This window comes from Pinus tabuliformis, chromosome X, assembly GCF_031772625.1.
Source record: "Pinus tabuliformis cultivar Carrire ecotype Pingquan chromosome X, CPIR1, whole genome shotgun sequence".
NCBI classification, from domain to species: domain Eukaryota; kingdom Viridiplantae; phylum Streptophyta; class Pinopsida; order Pinales; family Pinaceae; genus Pinus; species Pinus tabuliformis.
Genome location: NC_142308.1, coordinates 607,084,532 through 607,110,598, shown reverse-complemented (window position 1 = coordinate 607,110,598; position 26,067 = coordinate 607,084,532). Strand labels below are relative to the sequence as shown.

The window sequence follows — 26,067 nt, the reverse complement described above, 5'->3', positions numbered from 1 at the left end:
GACCAAAATTGAAATTGTGTCAGCTCAATTTACTGGGTAAATTAAAACATGTATTTTACTCATCAATCTAGGTTGGTAATCTTAGAAGGAAACCACAATTTATGGAATTTTGGATAAAACTAATACAGAAAGTTGTTGTGAAAATAATGGAAATGCATATTACAAATATAATTTATTCTACAAAAGAAAGTAAAAATATTTAGATCTATTCTATAAAAGCATAAAAATGATCGGTCAATGAGATTAGTCTATTTTAGAAGATGGAGAAGAGGCTCTTTTCTAAGAGTCCTAGTTGTCCTTCCACAATATTTCTATAATAACATTTCCAAACATCTAAGAAAGCATGAGAGAATGTAAACTATGAAAGCACATGAATTTAGTCTAGAAAATCATTTGAGAAAGTGAATCTTGTTTCAGTTCAGTCCTAGCTCATGGAGAAGAGGCTCTTTTCTAAGAGTCCTGGTTGTCCTTCCACATTCAAACTAATTGCTGAAAGGAAATCAATCTTCACTTAAAACATGGCTATAAAATGAATTCATATTAAAAACATCTGCAAATATTTACAACATTTAAATATGATGAACATAAAGAATTAAACTAGCATATGCACAATTATGAACATTATTCTACAACAAAGTGTACTTAACTTGGTATGGGGACCCTCCACCCATGCTGGTACATTGTTAAAACACTCAGCTACAACAACTCATTCACTCCAGCAAGTATAAAGGAATCATGAAACAAAGTTTTGCCTTCAATTATCTCAAAAAATAATAGTCTTCAGTTTTTCTCCATTGTTTATAACTATGAATGCCTCTTCTTAAATAGGTAAAATGATAACAATATAAGCTAAAAAGTCTGAAAAAACTATAATTGATGTTATCCCACTTCATCAGGTCGAAATTATCCATTTGTTACAAAAAATCAGGATGAATCTCCAAAAATCCTAAAACTTCCCCTTTTTCAGGGGATCTTCTAGATGACTGGTGAAATTTGACCAACGTTGACCGACTACTTCGCAGCTGTCTTAATGTGCTCCAATAGATGTTCATTCATCCTTGCTTCCCATAGTTTCCAGATATATGCTTGGTTTGATCCCAGGTGTCCTGCAACCATGAATTCAATGGAAACATTACAGGCTTTTCTAGTTTTGTCTGAATTTTAATTAAATGCTCAATTTTCAGAAAAATACTAAAATAATTAAAAGACTTAGTTAAATTACCTTGTTATGCATGGATGTATGAAAATGAAGTGCTTATGGCAAAAATATGATGGAAAAAGTAATAAATATTGAAATAAGCATAATAAAAATATGTCAAAATCAGAGGCCAACACTCCCCCTTGCTAAGCATCAAGCATGTCCTCATGCTTGATTGCCTCTTCTGGATCTTTTTCTCTTTATGGGAGATGATGTTGAGGCCTCTATTTGTGCTACCTGTAAAAGTGCCTCTACCCCTTTTGTTTCCTCCTGCCTCTTATAGATGTCAGTCTTCACCTTTTGGGATTCATATTTGTATTTCCAGTGTTTTTGTTCCTTCAACCATCTATAAGCTTGTTTTGAAATGAGAATATTTTGTGTTTCAAGCTTCTTTGCCTTCCTTTTTAGTTTTTTATTCTCTTTCACTAGTTGGTTGTTTTGTGCCTTGTACATTTCATTTTCTTTCTTCAGATGCCTCTCCATGATCTCTGACACCCAAAGATTTTACTTTAATTTCTCTATCTATTCTATTTCACTTTCCTTGCTTGGTTTGGAGGTCTCTCCATATGATTCTTTTGCCACTTTCTTAAGTTTCTTGCTCAGTTTTTCATAAGGAGAGTATGAAGAGGAACGGCCCTTTTTAGTTTCCTCACACCACCTATCTCGTTTGTCTTCTTCTACTTCCATCAATGTTTCATTTGCTTCTCTCTAACTTTTCGAGGTGGTCATGATATTCTTGTTGTGCCTCATCAAAAGGAAACTCCTCGAAACCCCCTTGTTCATCTTCATCCTGAATGTCAATATGTCTAGTTTCCTTAGGCATCCTATTTTATGATGATACCCCCTTCCTAGATTTCCTAAGGAGAGAGAAAAAAGGTTTATCCTTCTCACTGTTTTCTAATTGGATATCTTTCCTTGACCTTGTTCTTGGATATGAGGGTGTGTTCATTATCTCCTTTGAGAAACTTGTTTGGGTATTTTCTTGTTCTTCTTATTCTTGATTTTTTGTGAAGTTATTTCTCTTAATGAAGTATGCCCATGTCTCCTGTGTTATTTTTTTTCAGTTGATGTTCAACCATCATTCTTATCGGCCCTTGATGATAATATCTTGTTTCCTTTTTGTCTTTCTTTTGATTAACTCCCTCAATCATTTTCAAGAGTCTCATTGTAAAGAAGTTGGGTAGATTATTATTTTTTTCCCCTTGGATATGCTGAAGAATTTTAATATGGTACATCCATCACGATAAGATACTTTTAAATGACCAAGATGGGTTCCTTCCACAGATCCTAAAACCAATTTCTTATAGCTCCAATTTTCCAACTAATTGTCCCTTTTCTAGACTTCTGCAAAAAGTAGTTCCACTCCTTACGCTTGAAGTGTCATCCCCTATGATATTTTTCCCTTGTCTGTGGTAGTCTTGTGACCTAGGCTATGTATTCTTCATTTACTAGAATAGTCAAACCTCCTATGACTGTTTTTCCTTCATAAAAATTGGCCACAAATGATTTTGTGAGTTCAGTGTTATGCCCTCTAAATTTACCCAAGAACTCAAGCAAATCAGCCTTATGGAGTTTCGTGATACTCTCTGGTGCCCAATTTTCTATTTGAAAGCCTATAGGTTTAGTTCTTCTTTCCATTGAAGAGGCTCTGTGTTATGTTTAGAAAACATTTTCAATTTCTGGGTTTTCAAAAATGAAATTTCATGCAAAAGTTCAAAGAAAACATGTAACACTGTTTTTTCTTTGTTGAATTCTCAGGAGAATAAAAGAAAACAATGCCCTGTACATACCAATTTTGTGTGATACTATGGTCGAGTTGGTGTTGAGGTTGAAATGATGCCCTATATACTTTTGCATTTTTTAAAGCTCCTGTACGTTTGACATCAGAGGCACAAAATATAATGAAATTGACACAGGGTTTTTCAAGGCTAAGGTTCTCGTAACATTTCCTTAACTCTCGGCTCTTTCTACGAGTCTTACTGACTATTAATTACCCATTTTTTTACCAAACTAGAAACAAAATCTGAGTTATTTCCTATATTTCCTCCATGCGATTTCCAAATCCATGCTATAGAGGTTTCTTTCCACGAGTCCTACTCTCTGTCAATTACCCATTTATTTTCCAGACTGGAAACAAAGTCGAGTTCTTACCTATATTTCCTCCACGTGGTTGCCAAAGTTGAGTTTCTATTGACATGTTTATAAGAATTAGAACTTGAGATTCGTATGTGGAACTTCCTGTGATGATTCATTCACAAGATTTTTGTGGGATTGCTTACCTATGCACACAACTAGTGTAACCTCTGTCTTCCCAAAATCTCGTACTACACTGCTAGTTTTAATTACAGTCGTAGTTCCTTCTGGTTTTTTTCTTTTAAATTCTCCCCTCCTTCATTCTCATTGTGCCATATCCATAGTTGTGTTTTGAATTTGATGGAGTCTTGTTCCCATGGCCGTGTTTCTCCTCCGTTCCTCCTAATGACCATTGCATGGGAAAGATTTCTCCTTTGGTTGCTTAATCATTTAAAATCGGGCTTTTACCTCTGTGTTTTGTTTTCATGATCTCTTCCACTTATGCCTTTCAGATGGGTATGCGTTAATCATTTTGTTTGGACAGATTAAATGCTTTCATTGCCTTGGAAAGTTCACCTTTTAGTGCTTGATAACTTCAATGTTTTATGTTGTCTATGTAATGATTTTATACTCAATAACTTGATTTCATCATTACACTTAGTTTATTGATGATGTAAGTAGGCTTATGTTATCCTTTTTGCTTGAAGTTTGAGAAAATAGATTGTTTGTTCATAGAACAAGGTTCTGTATTCATGAAATTAATTCATGATGCTACTTCCTTCAAATTCATTCCCTTATTCTCATTTTCCATATAGTCTAATTTTTTTTTAAATGACCATGTTTAAGGTCATTTAAAAAACAAGCAAAAGAAGAGGTCTACAAGCTCATACTTCTTAGTAATTTCTTTGTTTGTTAAGTATAACATGTTGCAATAAACTTTTCCAGTGCTACCTTTCAACTTAGTTTAATATTTGACCCTTTTCTTGTCTTATTTTGCAGGAAACACTTACCCATACTTACTCTTATTTCTCACACCTGCCCTTGTTAATCTTATTATGATGCCTTTTTTGGAAGTGAAGGGAGGTTTACCTTCTGATTTTCACTTAAATTTTAAAAACAATGGGGGTGTAAATGATCTATAGAAGAGTCAATTTTGAGGAAAATGGAGGCATAGTGGAAGAATTTTATGAAAGGAAATGGATTTCTAGAAGGGTATATAATATAAATAGATGGGAATATCAAGGTCAACTTAGTCTTTAATTATGAGTATTAATTCAAAATTGAAGTATTTAAAATAAAAATAGAAAAAACAATTTAACTCAGAAAATTTTCTTGATTGTAGCTTATTCTTGGAAGAAGGTTTCATCTTTGTTTTTTTCAGGCTCTTTTTGAGATGAAGTAATCCTTTGAAGTAGCTTTTCCTTTGAGATAGAGTAGTCCTCTGCTGCCTAGTGATCTTTATGAAGTAATGGAGTTTTTAGTGCTTCTGAGATGAGTCTTTTGCACAAATAACATCTTTTTGAGATAGAATAATTCTTTGAAGTAGTTGATAATCGGGTCCCTCTGAAGTATTTGATATTTCAGGTCCCCACTGACATTTTTTTTTGATGCTCAGGTCCCTTCTAAAGTGTTTGCTTGATGATTCTTTCAGGTCCCTACTGACATATTTTTTCTTGATGCTCAGGTCCCTTCTAAAGTGTATACAGGGTTTGAAGGTAATAATAGACAAGAGTATAAATACTACTTGTGTTTTACCTTCCCCCCTTGCTTACTTTCAGACTTGTCCTCAAGTCTTAAAATAAAATGCTAAAACAAAATTTGAACTAAAAAGAAAAGCAAAGAATTCATACTCACTAATAATTTGGTTTTCAAATATGAATTCAGATTTGATCTGTGCCAGATATCTGGTTTTCACAGTCAAATCTTTATTATTCTTATTCTTATTCTTATTCTTATTCTTATTCTTATTATTATTTATTCTACAGTTAAGGAAGGCATATGACTATGCTTTTCCAAAACCTGCATGTCTTCCTCTACTGAGAGTTTCTTCAGAAAATCTTCCTTATTCACTGGTTTGTTGTAAATTTTTAATCTATGTCCGTTGACTAAGAATGATGTTGCATATTCATCTATTGTTTTAATTTTCACTGATCCATTATCAAATATTTCTTCTATTTCATATGGGCCTAGCCAATGAGTAGTAAATTTTTCTTTGAAATATTTATATTTTGAATCATAAAGAAGTGTACAGTCCCCTAGATGAAAAATTTCCCTCTTGATAAATTTGTCATGCCATTTCTTTCGTTGTTGCCGCACCAATGATGTATGCTCTACAACTTGTTTTCTAATCTCATTCAATTCATTGAGTTGCATTATTCTTTGTTGTTGTGCTTCAAGTCCAATCCCAATTCTGCTACAAGATTGTATGTATGGATCTGTAATTTAATTGGTAACAAAACTTCTTCTCCGTAAACAAGCTGATAGGGTCTAAATCCAGTAGTATTCTTCCATCTTATCCTATAAGCCCATAGTGCTTCATTGAGTTTCTCTAACCAATCTGTCGTGTGCATGTTCACTGTCTTTGTCATGATGTTCTCAAGTACTTTGTTTGTTGATTCCACTTTTTAATTCGCCTGAGGGTGATATGGAGTTGATTTCCTATGCTTGATTTTGTATTGCTCTTTAAGGTCTTGAACAAGCTTGGAGGTGAATTGTGCTCCCTGGTCTATGACAATCTACCTTGGAACCCAAAATCATACAAATATCTCTTCATAAAGAAAAGATACTAATGCATTTTTTGTTACCTTGGTCATTGCTTTGGCCTCTGCCCATTTTGTTACGTAGTCAATAAACACTAATATGTACTTCTTACCATTAGATGGTCGGTTCATATGACCAACAAAGTAAAGAGCCCATTGTTCAAATGGCTCTATAAGTACTTGTGGTTTTAATGGCATTTCATCATAAACTATAGGTGTGCCTATCCTTTGGAAGCTATCACACTTTTTGACATAAGTCTTTGAGTCTCTAAATATTGATGGCCAATAATAGTCCAAATTCAAGACCTTGTGTGCTATTCTTTTCCTTGCAAAATGATCGCCACATGGTTCATCATGAAATGCTTTTAAAATATAAAAAAATTTATCTTCTCTTATGCATTTTCCAATTAAAAGATCAGGTCCAGTATAGAAAATGTCTCCATTAACCCAACTATACCTAGCACTATCTTTCATTATTTTCTTTTTCTGTTTATTTGTAAAATGAGAAGGTAATTTTCCAAATGGTAGATAATTATATATGTCAGCAAACCATGGGGTTTTGACGGTTACAGCAAATAAGTGCTCATCGGGAAAATTATCAGATACAGGAACAATCTCACCAGGAAGATGAAGCCTTGGTAGGAAATCTTCCACTTGATTGTCTTTTCATGGTCAATCCAAAATATTAACGTTAAACTCTTGCATTAATAACAACCATCTAGTGGTTCTGCCATTAGTGATAGGTTTGTTCATTAAGTATTTTATGGTTGAATGATCAATATGAATGAACACTTGATATCCTGATATGTAATGTCTAAATTTATTGACTGCATGTACATCAACTAGCATTTCTTTTTCAATTACAGTATAATTAAACTCTGTTGGAGTTAGATTTTTGTTGATAAAATATATAGCATAGTTAAATTGATTTTATTTTTGTCCAAGAGATGCTCCTATTGCTAGATCAGATGCATTAGTGGATATGTGAAATGATAATGACCAATTTGGTCCTATGAGAATTGGTGTTATGGACAATTTGTGTTTGAGTTTATTAAATGCATGTTGACAATTTGTATTCCATTGAAATTCTATGTCTTTTGTAAGTAGTTTAAATAATGGCAAAGTTATTTTACTAAAATTTTCAATGAACCTTTGGTAATAGCCTGCATATCCCAAGAAAATTCTTGCCTCTTTTTGAGTTGTTGGTGGTAATAGGTTTACAATGATTTCTATCTTTGTTGGATCCACTTTTATTCCAGATGATGAAATATGGTGTCCCAACACTATCCCTTCAGTTAGCATCATAAAACACTTCTCATTGCTAAGAGATAGATTTGTGTCAATGCATATTTGTAAAACCTTTTCCAAATTGTTTAAACAATCATCAAATTTATTCCCATAAACATTAAAATCATCCATGTATACTTCTACACATTCATGTATAAGATTGGAAAAGATGGCTAGGACTGCTCTTTGGAAAGTAGCAGGTGCATTACATAATCCAAAAGGTAACACATTATAAGCATATGTACCCCAAAAACAAGTAAATGTAGTTTTATCATGATCCTCTAATGCTATCTTGATTTAATTATAACCACTAAATCCATCAAGAAAGGAAAAGAACTTTTTCCCTGCTAATAAGTCTAGTACTTGATCAATGAATGGTAGTGCGAAATCATCCTTAAGTGTTCCCTTATTCAGTTCCCTATAGTCTACAAAATTCTCCATTTTCCATTTTTCTTAGGAACCACAATGAAGAGAGAAACCCATTGACTATCAGAGATGGGGTAGATAAATCCTACCTGTAATAGTTTATGCAATTCCTCTTTTACTATCTCCTTCATCATTGGATTCATTATTCTTTGTGGTTGTCTTATAAGTTTGATAGTTTCATCTGTGTAAATATGATGGATACATGTTTTTGGATGAATTCCCTGCATATCTGTATAGTTCCAAGCAAAATCTTTTGAATATTTCTTTAATAGTACAATTACTTGTTCTTCCTGTGATGATTGTAAATTGATACCAATGTTAATATTTTTTCTGGGGCTGATTTGAATCAGTTTACTTTGAGAATTTATTATTGTGTTAGCAAGGAAAATTGCTTAAAATAATGTTTGTAATGAATTAATAGTCCAAGTTTCCTGAAAACATTGATCTAGCAATTGATCTACAACTTTTATATTGAATAGTTCTTAGCTGCTCTGAAATGCGAGGTTCTGAAATGAGAAGATCTATTAAGTTGTGATTATCCTTTTCTCTAAAATTGAAATCTTGATTAATACTTAGAATGGGTTGAATTTATTTTTTTGTTCATGAGGAAAAGATAATAAATAAGGAGATTAGGAAGGAGAATAGAGTGTTATGTGCTTCCTTTCATTTCCATGTGATATGATCATACTTCCTGATCTACATCTAATAAAGGCATCAACTGTGGCTAACCATGGTATGCGAAGAATTAAAGGATGGCCTCCTAAATTTTATTTTGGTTGTAGGGCTAGGAAGTCTACAGGACATTCCCAATAATCTATAGAAACAATGATATCTTCGAGTACTCCTTCTGGCACTACTTTGGATCTTTCAACTAGTTCCAAAATTGTAGTGGCTGGTCGGATATTTTTGCAAGTTCAAATATTTCATGGTTTCTATTTTCATGACATTGATAGTAGCTCCTAAGTCAATTAGAGTTTTCGAAACTGAAAAATTGTTGATTGAAATGGTTACCATAGGTATTCTGGGATCAACATATTTTTCAATTGTGGTATTTGTTGACATAAGACTAGCTAATTTCCCAATGACATGAATCGTAAGTGGTCCTTGTTTTCTTTTGTAGTTCTCTTTGTGCACAATTCATTAATTGCCTTTGTATAAACATGAATATCTTTAATAGTGTGCAATAAAGGAATTTTAACATAAGATTGTTTCAATTAATCTAAAATGTCAAATTTAGGAAGAGAGATTGAAGATTTTTTCTCTACTAACCTTTCTGGAAAAGCAGGTGTTTGAGTTGTTTTTTTTTTTTCTTCTTCTTCTTCTTCTTCTTTTTTTTCCCGAGAAGAAAAATCCGTAATTTCCATTAATTTCAGAAAATTACATGTTCTAAATGCTAAACGCATATGCAGAAGTGTGGGCAAAGCCACTTACAATAAAAATACTTCAAGAGAAGTATTCCAGAAAAGCCCACAGACTGGGCAGCAAGTAAAGGGTATGTAAACCCCAAACCAGTCTGCAGAAAATAGAACTGTGGAGGATACCCATTCCCGTCACAACAAAACAACAAAATAAAACATAATAGCTCCTGAGGAGAGAAAAATAACAGTAAAAAACTCTAAATCTGGCTGCCCAAACAAGTAGGATAGGCACGAAATGAGGAAAGAGCAGCCAGGGTAGCCACTCCTCCCCCGCCCCCTCAAACTCTCCTCCTGAATCCGACGAAACCAGAGGAAGAGGCCAAACTGCCCAAGCTCCCTCAGCCGCTGCAGAAACCCCCAGCAAAATAAACAGCTATGATGAAGCGGCACGAAACAATGCAGAGAAAAACCTCCACATCACTATTCCCTCAACGCTTCGAAAAACTGTAATGGAATGCTAGCGAGCCACCAAAAAAAGCACCAACTGCCACAGCAAAGGAACCCATCCGGTCCCAGCCAGAGCAGAGGCAAGTCCGGGGGCAGAGGCGGCTAGGGCAGCCACCTCGCCCCCACGAAGAGAGATATTTGAGGACCAAAATAAAACCCTGCACCCGCTCCGCAGCTCAGGCAAATACACCAAAGATCTACTCCTTGCTTGACCGCCAAGCAGAGTGGCACTGTAGGATCAAGCAGTGGGCCGCCGAAACCTTCAAGGCACAGACTCTCGCCTCAGCCGCACAACACAAAGCGATGCAAGGTGCCCCGAAACTCTTCCGAAATAGAGCCCAAGACGCGCAGGCCACCAATCCAAAAACTCAGAGCCGAAGCCAAGGAAAAGGCTTTAGGTCAGCAGGAATGGGGTAGCAGGGGCCGAAAGATGTAGCTCCCCTCAAGCTGCAGGAACCGATAAACAGTAGTCGTTTAAAGCCCCCACTGAAAACTTCGAAACACAGTCAGATCACCAACAACTCGGCAATGGCAACGAATCTCCAACAATGGCTACAAGAAGATCCACCAGAACCAGGGGCGACTGTTTGAGTTGTTATTATTCTACTCTTTCGAATTTGTTGTTCTGCATTGAAATTTTCAGGATTTCTCTCCTCCTCAATTTTTTCTTCTATAATCATAGGAGAGTCTTTTTGTAAGATTTTTACAGACCTTAAGTGGATGTTTTGAATAGGAAGAATTGAATATGATGTTCCTTCTTCAGTATTATATATTGGCCTCTCCACTTTGTTACTTGGATTTGCTACCGGTTGGTCTGGTAATTGAGTTGGTCTGGGTGGTGTTTGGTTAAAAGGCAATTGAAGTTGTTGAGGTTGTGTTAGTGCAAGAATTTATTGTTGTGTGAACGAATTTTATTGAGGGGGCTGTTGGAATTGTTGATAAGGAAATGGTTGTTGAGGATATGTCTATTGATATCACTGTTGAGGATAAGATTGATATTTTTTTTGATATGGTTGTTGAGGGTAAAATTGTTGGGGAGGTTGGGCTCCATAAACATATCCTTGCCAACTTTGTGAGGGTTGGTTTTGGTTTTGCTAAGGAGGCCAAGCCTGCCATGGCATAGGAGCATTCCATGAAGTTTGGGCAGGATATTGATAATTTTGAGGAATTTGTTGAGTAAATTATTGAGGTAAATTTTGAGGCATACCTATAAACCGTGGTTGCCAAGGTCTTCTTGGTGCCAAATAATAGAGGTAGTCAATTCCTTGACTTTCATCTATTGAATTTGCTTGTAATTCCTTTAGCTTTGGATAATTATCAGTTAGATGGTTTTCAGTACAAAATCCACAAATATGAATACCATCTAAAGGACATTCCCTTAGTGGATGTTTCTTCCTACATTTAGGACAGAAAATTGATAGTACTCAATCTTGTTCATTTTGTTTCTTTTAGCCTTAAATACATCAAATTTTGTTCCTAATGTGCTCAAAATATCAATTTTAAAATTCTCAAACAAATTCCCTAATTTAGCTCTTGTTATGATTCCTGTTGTTGATTTAGTAACTTTTGAATTTACATCTCCTTTTCCACTTTTTTCTCTCCCTCTGAAATAATTTTGACACAATTATGCAATTTCATCAAATGGAAAATATGATATCTCTCCTTTTCCCATCACATTGAAAATATCAAGATACTCATCTCGTATTCCTTTGAGAAAAATTGTTCGAATGGTATCAGGATTTAAAGGATGTTGTTTGGATTTTTGTAAGTTGTAAAGAAATTGTTCTAAGTATTCTTCCAAACTCTCATCTTCTTGTTGAGACATCCTAAAAATATCTTCCTTTGAATCTCTAGACCTACAATAGGCTTGATATTTCTTAAGAAAATTTTGCCTCATGTCTTCCCAAGAAGTAATAGTGTGTTATCCTAATCCCATAAACCATTTTAATGCGGTTGATTTAAGAGTAGTAGGAAAAAGACGAAGCTTATGTGTATTATCAGTATAAGCATAAGTACGACATAAGATATCAAATTCAAACATGAATGAATCAGGATCTTCAGAAGACATTCCATAGAAATTTAGTAAAACAGAAGGTGGAATATTCTTCATTTTTACCTCTTCTCCAAGAATCACTCTAGTATCTAAAATTGGGAATCCAAAAGTAGCTTCTTGATCATTATCTGTTTCTGCATCTTATCTTCTCTTATTATCATATTCTCCTTTAGAATCTTCTTCTCTTTTTCTTTCTGCTTCTCTTCTCATCTCTTCCTCTCTTTTTCTTTTCCATTCTTTTTGTTGCTTTTCATATTATAACCTTTGTTCTGGAGTTAGTATTTGGATGATGGATCCTTGTCCTTCTTCTGCCATATATTTTCAGCAGTTTCATATGTTTTAGTAACAAATTGAGATTGTGTATTTTCAACTTGTTTTGTTTGCTCAGAGATAGTTTGATGTAATTGTTCAAAGATAGACTAATCTAATTGTTCAAGAATAGGCTGATCAATTGGTTTTCCTATATCTCTTTGTTTTCCTATGGAATATGTTCTGTTTGTTTTTGTTTTCTCTTTACTTCATAAGCTAACAAAGTTTGTCTTTCAACAAGCGTTAACCTTTGTCCTGAACGTTATTTTTCCTCTAACTCTTTCAAAGTTGGTTTTCCAACAATTTGTGTAGTTAATTCGAATGTAGGTAGTCCTACTTCCACCAATTGTTTAGTAGTTGGGGGGTCTTGTTTTGTGTATATATCCTTTTCGTCTATTTGTCTAGGCATAAATAACCATAATGAAAAATCCTAATATATATATTTTTAAATGAGTGCTAAGTGAACTATTCAAAAATCATGAGAAATTAGTCAGTTACGACTACCTCTCATGGAAATGGTCATACGTTTGAATGACTTACTTAACGCAGTTGAATCCCAAAAAAAATGATATCTAATATAATGCACTGCGTAAATCCCCCATACTTAAATATTTTTAAATGATTTTCCTAATTAGTTATATCCAAGCATGCTTCCTCGGAAACGATGCTAAAAATGCCAACTTAATTTACTAGGTAAATTAAAACATGTATTTTACTCATCAATCCAGGTTGGTAATCTTATACACAAACCACACTTTATTGAATTTTGGATAAAACTAATATAAAAGGTAGTTGTGAAAATAATGGAAACGCATATTACAAATAAAATTTATTCTACAAAAGAAAGTAAAAACATTTATATCTATTCTATAAAAGCATAAAAACGATCAGTCAATGAGATTAGTCTATTTTAAAAGATTGAGAAGAGGCTCTTTTCTAAGATTCCATGTTGTCCTTCCACAATTTTTCTATAATAACATTGTCAAACATTTAAGAAAGTATGAGAGAATGTAAAATGAAAGAACATGAATTTAGTCTAGAAAATCATTTGAGAAAGTGAAACTTGTTTTAGTTTAGTGCTAGCTCATGGAGAAGAGTCTTTTTTCTAAGAGTCATGGTTGTCCTTCCACATTCAAACTAATTGTTGAAAGGAAAGAAATCTTTATTTAAAACACGACTATAAAATGAATTCATATTAAAAACATCTGCAAATATTTACAATATTTAAATATGATGAACATAAAGAATTAAACTAGCATATGCACGATTATGAACATTATTCTAAAACAAAGTGTACTTAGCTTGGTATGGTGGCCCTCCACGCTTACTGGTACATTGTTAAAACACTCAGCTACAACAACTCATTCACTCTAGCAAGCATAAAGAAATCATGAAACAAAGTTCTATCTTCAATTATCTCAGAAAATAATAGTCTTCAGTTTTTCTCCATTGTGTATAACTATGAATGCCTCTTCTTAAATAGGAAAAATGATAACAAAATAAGCTAAAAAGTATGAAACAAATATCATTAATTTTATCCCACTTCATTAGGTCGAAATTATCCATTCATTACAAACAAATCAGGATGAATCCCCAAAAGTCGGTCAGGATCAGTTTCTCCATGAAAAAGAAGAATTACAATGCCAAGTTGAAGATATTAGGGTAAATTTTAGAAATTATGGATAACCATCATTGATGTTATTCTTGATGCACCAGAGGAGTTTTCCATGTGTTCCCTTTCTGAATGTTGTGATCACATTGGATTCGTTTGTACTAAACTTGTTACTAACAATCGAGAGTTGGGTAAATTTGTTACAACTTCTCACCTGGCGCTTCTAGACCCTGCCACTCAATACAATGCTGAGATTGAGCTGAAAATAGTTAATGGTGTTTCACTTCAAGAATCTCTTCATCGTCTTATTGAGGATGCACAAGAAGTCTTTAGGCAAGTTCAAGACTGGGCCAAACTGCTTTCAAAGAAGAACCAACCATTATATAAGTTGCGTCATCAAGCACAACAATTTTTTAATCAAGCCTTAGTTACTGAAGATTCTGACCAGCAACAGGAATTATTTGCTTGTGTTGATGCGCTGGAAAAACAAATTCGTTAGTTGTAAGAGGACTTGTACGCCTCAAAATATGTGTTGCGAGATCTTGGATCGCCTTGCCCAAAATAACTTTATCAAGTTGTGACAACTCAACTCTGACACAGATAGTCAATGGAAAACCGTGATAAGTGCATGAATAGAGCACCCTACTATCGAGAAAACTACTCAATTTCTTGATCAGGCTACTTTTGTTTTGGCTTCTTGGAAGTCTACTATAAATGAATATTCATGGTTTAGAGCGAATGTTATACAGTCAATGCCTGAGTTTGGTCCTTTGTTTGGAAGTGGGCCAACAACACAACCAATAATAAAAGAAGGAGAGGTATAAACAAATATGTCACAACAGCAAGTAGAAGAAGAAGTGGCACAATAACAAGAAAAATCAGAAGTGTTAGCAACAGGTTGACTCAAGGACGAGTTAATAGATTATGGTCAAGGCGTATTGGGTCCTTAATTTTTAGGGTAAACAATTTTGGCAAATTTTGGTCAAGTTTTTGGACAAAAAATGGTTGCATAAGAGATTGCAGTAAAAAGGAGATAAATGGCCGAAACAACCAAACGTCGAGGATGATTGGGAAAAAGAGAGCAAAGGAAATGAAAAGGAAGTTACAATTTTTTTTACAAAGATCACCAAAGAAAGATAAGCACACAAGAGGGTAGTCACGATGGAGGTTGCAAGGGATGCCAAAGAAGAATAGGTGCATTGGAGCTCAAAGTAATCCAAGGCGATGAGATGGAATATCTATTGCGGTGTTCTTTGATTCCATATCATGATCCCTTATTTTTTTGAGTCTCCACATGCCTCGGGTGAGACACTTCTCTTTCTCAGTAAGTGAGGTGAAAATGGCAGTGTAATGCTAGATTACGATAGGCTATTTTGTTGGCACCTTGTGTTCGAACCCAGGGTCTACCTCTATTAAAATGTTAAGCCAACAAAAGACCTACTTCAATGACTACAAGGGAACTCTCCATGACCATATCAAACTAAAATCCATTTGAAGTCAATTCTCTATGTATGTTTATACCCTGCTCTAAATATGTCAGGTTGGCACAAGCTGAGAGAACAACATAATTTTTTTTTAAGCTTAGTCTCGACTCTCAACCCCCCAATTGGATTTGTTTGAAAATATTCAATGCCCCTCCAACCCATCATGTGCATATTGTACCATCATAACTATCCAAAAAACATCATCTCACTGAGGCATTTTGTAAAACAATGCACATTTAATCTCTATGTTCCCACATTTTGGATACAAAACTTTCAGAGCATCCATCACAACAACATCGTGACAACATCGAACTAAAATCCACTACTAATTATCTCTTGATGGATCTCCAACCTATGCTAGAGATCCCAAGTTTGAAATTGTTGAGATAACACTCGAAATGGTGAACCGATTAGGTTGGGTGTTTGTTAAATTCATTTAATAGAAGAAATCCATGGCCTCATGAGCAATCCATTCCTAGCATAAGTTGTAATAACCATATTCCCTAATGACATCTCTCAAAGAAGGATTTCGTCGAAAGCTTTGTGAGTGTCTATTAAGCTACCACATTTTATATACATGTTGATAAGCGAGTTGCAAAATAATTTGCATGGGGGAAATCCCATATGATTGTTGAAAACAATTGGGGGTAATATGAATATTTTTTTAATATGAATGGGAAAATGGAACGTTAAACTTCATAAACAAAATAACTCTTTAACACTCATGTTAGCGCTTGGAATTCACCTAGGCTGAGATAGACAAACTCTCAAGGCTACATCAAACCATTTCACCTCGTAGCTAGCCCTACGAGGTATGAGAAGGCTCTCTCGGGTCAGATTCGATAGATCTTTCAATATGATTAGGCTGACCAATTAATAATAAAGATTTTAGGCTAGTAAATTGATAAGGGGGTTGATTTAATGATTTTTTGGGGTTTTTGGTGGCAATTAGTGGAAGTGCAATTCAAGGTGCGGGGATTGAGCACAGTTTTCACAGGGGGATCTAAGGGGCAAGGTAGGAATGAGTGCTGATGCCTTAATTTGAGATGGATGATCAGAGACGATAGAGGAGAAGCTAAAGAGGGCAAACACACAATTCGAATCCTCTCTAGACAGTAGAAAACATTAAAATTGAACAAACTAAAAAGCTGAGCATGTCAAAACATGAGTTCAAACTTTACCACTTCATCTGTCCAATTTAGAAGCATAAGAGAGATGTGAAACACATAAACAAACTTACAAGAACATGTATAGAACACACCATCAACAATCAGATCCACAAGAATCCTCAAAGATGTCTGTAAAACCCTGGCTTTCCTTGCCTTCAATTGCAGAAATAGATGCACAATATACAATAAAGCTTCCTTACACAAGAGTCCAACCATCAAAATGAGAAGGAGAGAGCATAATATAGACCATATAGACCATCTAACTCCTTTCCCCACCTCTAGGGGTCGAGCTCAGCTTTCTAGGAGCAGTTTGAACAAATTCTAAACTAAGAACTAGAAAATAGGCAGCCAAACAACTTGCCTCTATTACTTAGCTAACTCATCCATGCATTAATTTTTCACTTTTTACATCATGGAAGCTTCTAGAAGGGTAAAGAAAGATAAAATCTACCAAAGTGCCATGAAAATATTACATTTATCCATCATCTACAAGTAAAAATAGTCAACCATAGTCAAAACAGTGTTTTTTGACCAAAAATGTGAATTCTGGCAAATCTGGAAGTTCTGGTCGCGCCCCTTCACAGCTGTTTTTGAGTGGGTTCCACTGGTCCAAATCAGGTGCAAGATTTCTCATTGGAAAGCTTGGCCTGTCTACTTTCCATCCCAAGTGGAATTTCTGAATTTGGTGTTGATTTGACCCCTCAAAAACCATTTCTCCCAAGGTCACTTTCTGCAACTAAAAAAGTGTGCAGAAAGTCATTTTTTTGATGTATTTTGAGCTTTTGGAGGCTCAAATCTCAAAATCAGGCTTCTCCCAAGTATTGGTAATTTTTCTCTTTGCATGCCCTTTCCAAAAATGCCAAGTTTTCAAAATTCCGAGCAGTCCTCCAAAATGGTCGCGCGCGGGGCGCGACCATTCCAATGGCCAAAACCTGTAAATTGCACAAAAAATTCACAAATGACAAAATTTTCTCCAAATTTCTTGAAATTTGGGCTGGGAGTCCCCAATCAAGTACCATGCTCAGTCAAAGAGGCTTTGGCCAAAGTTTGGAGTGGATCGGGCGTTTTCCTTCGTTTTTGTGCTTTGGCCAACTGTCCTTGGAGCACCTTCGTTCTCGCCGGTATTTTTGACATTTCTCTCAAACCATGACACCTGTGTAAAAAGTGAAAGAGGTTTTTCTTCTTTGGCATGTTATGGACAAAAACCTCTTTCAGATTTCCAAAATTCATATTTTATTTCTCTGGAACATCATTTGAGTGCGACTTGTCCCGATGTGTGAAGCAAGGAATTTTGTCGAAATGGAGCGAGATGAAGGGGATAGGGGTCTTCTAAATTCTTGGGGAAATTTGTGGGAGTGGGGAGGGATGTTAGGAAGCAGGGGAAAGTGGAATCTCAGTGATTGAGTGAGGGGAAGGGGTCTAAAAGAGCAAAACACAGGCCCAACCTAGAAAATTGCCAGGTTGTAGCTAGAAACTAGGGTTTGTACAAAAATGAGGAATTTGGCGGATCTAAGGGATGGGGAGTGTTTGATAAGGTACTTTAAGGATAGGGGAAGGTGTATGAACATCAGGAAACAAGTTTTGCCGGTAATTTGACCGTCCAAGAGAAATTGCCTTCAAAACCCTAGGAGAGGGAAATGACCTTGCCTGGGTGGCAACTGAAGCATGGACAAGGTGTGGAATGACTCATTAGACGCTGACATGATAATGACAACCCTATGAATGATGATAGACGCAGCTGAATAGTGACATAGACTGACATTTGGGCAAACCCTAGACCTAATGGCTAGTGACCAAATTTTGCTTGAAGACTCACTGAAATGACAAAATTTGACTTGGAAACTCTGAGACCACTTTGTAAGAGCATATTTGATCACTGTAGGAAGGCTGAAAAGACTGACACTAACAACTCAAATGACTTAGTTTGTCACTAAAATTCCCTGCGGTCTTCACTAGGTCAAGAATATTTTTCTTTTTATTTTAACTAGTTTGGCCTTCTTTATGCTATCAAGAATATGGTTACAAAGCTTTAATTGTTGCTAAGACTAGCATTTGCACCTGATGTTGCAAAGGAAACGCCGTAAGGCATAAAGTGTGGAAGAATAGGAACATGTGAATGGGCATTGTTGAAAGCAAGGGTGGATGATAAAGAGTTGCAATTGAGATTGTTAGTTATGTGTACGCTGAATATAAATACTTTATAAATAATAGTGTGTAGAAAAATAGTGACATGTGAATGGACATTGTTGAACGCAAAGGTGGATGATATTGAGTTACACTTGAAACTATTAGTTATGTGTGTTTTGAATATGGATAAGTAATAGTAGCGTGTGGAAGAATAGAAACATGTGAATGGACATTCTTGAAAGCAAGGGTGGATGATAATGAGTTATAGTTAATGTTATATAGAGGTTATCCATTATTCATGTAACAGTTGTTGTTTATGTGAACATATTTTTGTACATTATTTTAAGTTTCTTTTTGTATTTGGAGATTTTGTTTTTCCATATGTTACATATTTAAGAACGAATTTTCACTTTTAAAGAGGGCACACAAGGTTGCTAGCTGTCACAAACCATCATGAAAGTAAAAATTAAATGTCCTTTTCCTACTACATGGTTCTGTCAACTAGGTGTTTCGAAAAATACAAGTGAAAGCCATCAAACTCCTTGCTGAAATCAAACTCTCTGGTGAAATTTTCATAAATATAAGGATGCACAAATTCCTTAACTTGCCAGAACTCTATTAAAATGACAATTTTCACTACTAACTTCATATGAGATGTTATGAACTTTCTTTTGGATAAAACCTCAAATGTGAAATTTTCGTAAATACAGGGATGCACAAATTCCTTAACTTGCCAGAACTCTATTAAAATGACATTTTTCACTACTAACTTCATATGAGATGTCATGAACTTTCTTTTGGATAAAACCTCAAATGTGTTTTTAATATCCCAATTCAACTCTCGGTGACATTTTCGTAGATATAGGGATGCACAAATTCCTTAACTTGCCAAAACTCTATTAAAATGACATTTTTCACTACTAAGTTCATATGAGATGTCAATTAAATTGTTTTATTATTATTATTTTAGTTTAATGTTTCATTATGCATACTAAATCTTTTTTCATATAAAACTAAATTTGAATGTTTACTCATTTACGAATACTACAACACATACTCCTTTTTTGGATTGATGTTTATGAGTAGTAGGCCAAAACTTGCCAAATGCTTAAATTTCTTTTCCAAAATTTTAGAGATGCCCATTTGAAAACCCTGGATATATTAGTGTCTGATATGAACAAGTTTCGAGCTTACTAGTTGTTGGGGTACAGAGTTTTCTGTAAATTGCTACCAAGCAAGGAAGAAGTCAAAAGTGGATTGGTATTAAAACCATGGCCGCAGCTCAAGGACCTGTGTTCTTGTCCCCAAATAAGGATGCATGCCAAGTGTTTGACACAATCCCTGAATGAGATGTCTGTTCATGGACTACGGTTCTTACAGGCTATGCAAAATGTGGGTATGTGGAAAATGCACGATGTCTGTTTGACAAAATGCATGAACGTAGCATAGTTTCCTGGAATGCAATGATTGCGGCATATGCCCGATGTGGTGATCAGGTTGAAGCCATGGATTTATATGGCCAGATGCAATGGATGGGCACAAAACCTGATGAGTTCACCTTAGCCAGCGTTGTAAGTGCATGTGCAAGCATGGTGGATTTGGGATATGGGAGGAAAATTCATGGACAGGTTGTTAAGCTCGGATTTGAGTCAAATGTATTTGTTGGGACTGCTCTTGTTGATATGTATGCCAAATGTGGGAGAGTAGATGGTGCACGCCAAATGTTTTATTTAATGCCGGTTCGAAACAATGTTTCTTGGACTACCATGGTTGCAAGATATGCCCAAAATGGGCAAGCGGACGAGGCCACAAGGTTTTTTAATGAAATTCACCAGACCGGTATGAAGCCAAATGAGTTGACATTTGTCAGTGTCGTCAATGCGTGTGTTGTTCTCATTGATTTGAGGTTTGGCAGACAGGTCCATGCGTACATTATCAAAAGTGGATTCCAGTCCCAATTTTCTATGTGCAATGCTATTGTTACAATGTATGCCAAAACTCAAACCATAGAAGATGCACTATGTGTGTTTGATAAAATGCAGGAGACTTAATCTCATGGAATGAAATTATTGCAGGATATGCACATAATGACCATTATCAAGAGGCCTTAAAGGTTAGTTTCCAAATGAAACAGATAGGTGTGAAACTGAATCAATTCACTTATGCAAGCATTCTCACTGTAAGTTGCAGCTTACCTACTTTTGAAGAAGGTAAACAACTTCACGGCCACATTATCCAGACTGGTTTTGACTCAAATATGTTTGTTGGAAGTGCTCTTGTAGACATGTATGCTAAATCTGGCAGCCCACAATATGCCCGTCAAGTGTTAGACAAAATTCATGAACAATATGTGATCTCTTGCAATGCAATGATTGCAGGGTATGTGCAGCATGGGTATAGTGAAGAGGCTCTAAAACTCTTTTGTCAAATGCAACACACTGGTTTGAAGCCAAATGAGGCAACTTTTGCTAGCATTGTTAGTGCGTGTACCAACCTAGCAGTGCTTGAGCATGGAAGACACATCCATGCCCACATTCTCTGTATGGGGTTTGAGTCACCCATGTCTAGATGTCTATGGTCAACGCCCTAGTTACTATGTATGCCAAATTTGGAGGCATAAAAGATGCACGGAAAGTTTTCGAGAAAATGATTGAGTGTGATGTTGTCTCATGGAATGAAATGATTGTTGGTCATGCTCAGCATGGGGATGGGGTGGAAACCTTGAAACTTTTTGAGCAAAATGCTACTGACAGGCATTAGTCTAGATGCCATAACCTTCCTTGGTTTCTCTCTACTTGCAGCCATATAGGTCTAGTAGATTGAGGACATTATTACTTTCATTCCATGAGGCATGAACATAACATCACACCAAGAATGGATCATCATGCTTGCATGATTGACCTTCTTAGTCGTGCTGGTCGTCTAGACGAGGCAGAAGATTTCATCAATAAGATGCCATTTGAACCTTATGTCAGTATCTGGGTGGTACTACTCAGTGCTTACAGAGTTCACGGCAATATGGAAATAGGAAAGCGTGTCGCACAATTTCTTTTCGATTTGGAGCCGAAAAATACTTCGGAATATGTGCTACTTTCAAATATCTATTCTGCAGCTGGCAGGTGGGATGATGCAGCCAAGGTTAGAAAAATGATGAAAGACAGAGACGCTAAAAAGAAGCCAGGGTTCAGCTGGATTGAGGTCAAGAATAGAGTACATGCATTCATGTCAGCAGATAGATCACACCCACAAATAGAGGAAGTTCATGCAATGTTGAATACATTGGCCGGGCCAATGGAGGAGGCGGGTTATGTACCGAACAAAAACTTTGTCCTCCATGATATGGAGGATGAACATAAGGAACATGTCCTCTACCATCACAGTGAGAAGCTAGTCATTGCATTTGGGCTTATGAGCACACCTCCGGGGGCCCCTATTCGAATAATAAAGAACCTTCGTGTATGTGGTGACTGTCATAATGCTGTCAAGTTTATTTCTAAGATTGTTGGACGTGAAATTGTAGTAAGGGACGCTATACGTTTTCACCATTTTAGGAATGGAACGTGCTCTTGTCAGGATTATTGGTAATACAAGATGAAGTTTGAGCACTATTTGGGAGTGGGTTGAATGCTTCTCTATACTATCCTCTATTGGTCTAGAAGTTGCTTCTTGTGACACGTGGAAATAAGGAGAAACATGCTGAGAATATGTCAATTGTCTCGTAGCTTCTTCATGTGGAGCAAGCTCACCTCTGGTAAGTTTCATACAAGATTCTGCATTGCTTTGATAGCATGAATGGATGCGTTAAAAATTTAGTATGTTAAGCTTGATTATTGACAAGACGGTTCTGATCTTGTTGCATGACACATAAGACACTTTCTTTTATAGTACTCATTTCTAACATTTTTGGTTGTCTTTATAGCTGCACCAGTTTGGCAAATTGTCAAAATTTCCCTTTGGATAGATGTTAGGAACATCACTTTCTAAAGAGAACAAAAGCATGGGTGAGAAGCAACATTACAAAACATATGTTTTTTCACAATTCTGCTTTTTATATGTTGAAGTGTTAATTCAGTCATTTATCATTATTGAGTTGCTAAGAAGGAGGGATGCAATCGATATTTCTTGATCAGGAAACCAAGTTGAACTTTTAAATGGAAGGGAACAAATGGCATGTTGATTAATGTCAAACATTGATAAATCCCAACTTTGGAACGGCGCGACATTGTTTATGTAAGCCCCCATCATTGTAAGTCAGGTTTATACTAATTTTATATTATTTCAGAATCAAGTTTTGATTTAATTTAATTATAATTTTAAGCTAGTAAAATATCAAGTACCCTAGAAGAATAAGACCTTTAAATTATGGTCCAATTAAATGTTTAAAAATTATTATTATTTTTAATAATATTGAAATATAAATATTTGTTTTTCAAAGTTAAACATTATAAATTACATTGGTCAATAAATCAATAAACAAAAAAAATACTCGAATCTTATCTCAGTAAAAACTAATAATAATTATTTGTTTTTCAAAATTAAACATTGCATAATTACATTGTTCAATAAGTCAATAAGCTTTTTATATTGTAAAGTCACTTTTTATATTGCAAAGTCTTACCTCAGTAAAAACTAATAATAATCCAATTACTATAAGAAAATAGATCCTTATATCATAAACAAATTATCTTTATACTAATTCAATATTTAACTTCACCATAATATTATATAGAAACTTAACATATGTTCTTTCTCAATAAAGAAAGAAAAAATTACTTGTTTTATATGGAAACTCATTTAGAATTGAAGTCACAGAGGCTTAGAAACAAAAATGGGATATTGCCTAAAACAGCCTGCATATCTTGACAATTGTGAGTTATATTTGCCTAAAACAGCCTGCATATCTTGACAATTGTGAGTTATATAATCCGTGGTATTATCTTGTTCTAAGAAGACAGAAGGCTCGGAAAAAAAAATGGGATATTGCCTTAAACAGCCTGCATATCTCGACTTATTGCGAGTTATATAATCCGTGGTATTATCTTGTTTTAAGAAGACAGAAGGTGCACTGGAGCAACAATATCATATAATGGATTGAAAATAGAATGTGTTGTAATCGGATCGAATAACGGATTAAAAATATCAAAATTAGCAGACTGAAAGTATATTCTGTATCCAGTAACAAATTTGGCATCAAAATAGTAAGGATGCCAGATTAAGCGACATAAAAAAATTGGCAGAAAACAGATAGAAAATATCAAAAAATTGAAAATAAATACTGTGCACAGGAGCTCCACAATATTTCAGAACTGTGAATAATGGATAACTTTGTGTGATCATGCCTCACATGCATAAAAGGCAAAGAAATAAGTTATTTAACTTGAATTTTAAAACCCTCCAACTCAGTATACTCTCATAATATAGAGGATCCTTTATTTTTTAAAAGCAAAGGAATATAAATGCATGTATGGTATCTGCAACTTTGAATAAAAGGCATGGTTTGACCACTGAAAAAACCTTGTGTTCTTTAAAATATTATTCATACAGTTTTTGTCTCCATGGACAAAAATAGTGCTTTCAACAAGTCAGCCAACCGGCTACCCTTGCAAAGGACAGAGGAGGTTCAAACATATCTAGAAAGAGCAGATCTAATTTTCTCAACCAATCTCTCATGCAATCCAAATTGACATGATTTGCCAAGAAGACACGGCTCCCAAGGAGTCAATCATGCAGCTTGTTGGACTTATTTATATACTAGATCTTTATTACACAACACCTTACATGTACTATTTTCCACAATAATAATTTGAAAATTTTAAGTAGGGAGTCAAGATGGCTTTACAAATATGGCACTGTTTAGGCCTGACACCTGGTTAAATTAAAATATATACCCTTTAACGAGGAATATGAACGGCACACAGATAAGGCACGCAACAGCAATGGTGGGGACAACAACTCCCTGATCAAAAGCCTTTTTAATATCCCCTGTCCTGGTGACATGTTGATAGATCAAGTATGCAGAAGCCGCTATGGAAATGACCATTCCAGCTTGAGTTCCTCTGCAAACCAACAACATCCCATAAACTACCATCCACATTTCCAAACACCAATCCAATCATTTGTTAAGGATAACAACAACTTGCCTCAGGTTCATGGCTTGATAAGGAGCAATAATCACCAGTAACAAATAAAAATGGCAGTTCCAATTCCCCTGTTCCCAACAAATTAAGTTTGTCAAACACTACAATTATGTCATGAAATTCAACTCAATATACTGTGCAGGAAAGAACGACCAAGTAAGTAAAATAGGATGGCATTTGAGTTCTTGTGACTCGCCACGAATGTAGTAAAATAGTCTAACAGGGAAGACCAAAAAGGCAGTCCACAAACCATAATCACCTCTGTAATAATGTAGACAAACAAATCCAAATGTGGGGCGAAGTTTAAACTCTCAGTTCACTTCAATGGAATTTGTCTAATTTTGCAACTGGGAAGAACCTGGTCACCTGATCCAAGAAATGACATCTCCAGGTGCCTCTAGGGCCAACAGTGGAGCAAGGAAAGATTTGTCGATGGCTGTGTGCTTTGATAACATCAAAACCCTGCAACACCATAATTGAATCATTTTTTGCCTCAACAACTACTTGAGTCCCAAAAATAAAAGTTGAATTATGACTCAAAAAAGCCTAATGCCTTTTTTAGAGTACTCACCTTTGGATACATTCTTGGATATGTGGGCACATTGTAATATTTTCCTACTGCTATTTGGATTTGAATCCATGAATACATTCTAGGATATGTTGGAATTGTTGTACACCCTACAACTGTTAAGAATGTTTTTTCTTGTCCCATTTAATGACAACAAGGAACCCACCTGTTTTTGAGGAATTAAGTAAGCTAATGTGGGTGTCCTAGCAAATAAAAATGTATAGCTTGTTATAGTTAAGTGTTTCTTGTAATGGATTTTGTTAATCTCAAGGTAATGGAGTGAATGTTTATATGATGTGCATAGTTGACTATTTCCAAATAAAGGTATGCAAAGAGTGAACAATGCAGAAATATTTTTAAATGAAAACTATCAACTGATTTTTGATGGACATGAGCAAAGTCAACTGTTTGACTTTGATCATATCAATCATATCAGGTATTCCACTATAATAAGATAGCTTGCCATCACATATATGACAACTACAAGTTAAATTGTCTAAGAGGATTTGAAATCTTTTGCATCCCTGTTGATGAAAATTGTTTCACCATTGATTGCCTTTAGGTTCAAGGATTATATCAGAGGACACGCAGATAACATTTGTGGATTATATCTTCTACTTGCTGCATGTTGTAATCTATGTACTGAAGGAATTTTTCATAAGCTAATGGTTCATCTGAGGATCTAAATGTGTAGATTACAGAGGGCTTGTTTAGGCCTACCTCTGAGGGAAGTCTGAGGATCTCTTATGATACTTGGAGAAAAGACCTACAATTGACACAAAGTCAAACGCTTGTCCACTATCTATGCAACAAATTCCAGGTGATCAATGAGAGGTTTGAAATGATATGATGGCATCCAATATTGACTACAGCAGGATAAATTTGCACATGTCAAGTCTGATGAAATTTTGGGCTTCGGGTTTGTAAGCCCTAGAAGATCTGAAGCAAATCTTGAGTTAATTCTAAATTCTGTGGCATTATTGAAGCCGTGGCATAAAAT

At 35.4% G+C, this 26,067-nt stretch overlaps 1 protein-coding gene and 1 pseudogene across 1 annotated transcript; both read left to right on the top strand.

Moving 5' to 3' along the window:
• The first annotated feature begins 13,697 nt into the window (after positions 1 to 13,697).
• LOC149141505 (pentatricopeptide repeat-containing protein At4g39530-like) lies at positions 13,698 to 21,122 on the top strand. Its single transcript, XM_089451254.1, has 4 exons — positions 13,698 to 14,076; positions 19,743 to 20,303; positions 20,438 to 20,838; positions 20,931 to 21,122. The coding sequence occupies exons 1-4, from the start codon at positions 13,698 to 13,700 to the stop codon at positions 21,120 to 21,122; spliced, it is 1,533 nt and encodes a 510-aa protein (XP_089307380.1).
• A 114-nt stretch (positions 21,123 to 21,236) lies between these two features.
• Positions 21,237 to 21,947, top strand: LOC149141504 (pentatricopeptide repeat-containing protein At2g22070 pseudogene; annotated as a pseudogene).
• Positions 21,948 to 26,067: the final 4,120 nt, after the last annotated feature.

Coding starts and splice junctions, on each gene's coding strand:
- LOC149141505 (XM_089451254.1), top strand. CDS start 13,698: ATGTGTTCCCTTTCTGAATGTTGTGATCACATTGGATTCGTTTGTACT. Junction 14,077..19,742: donor TGCGCTGGAAAAACAAATTC/GTTAGTTGTAAG, acceptor CGGTTCTTACAG/GCTATGCAAAATGTGGGTAT. Junction 20,839..20,930: donor AGGCAACTTTTGCTAGCATT/GTTAGTGCGTGT, acceptor ACCCATGTCTAG/ATGTCTATGGTCAACGCCCT.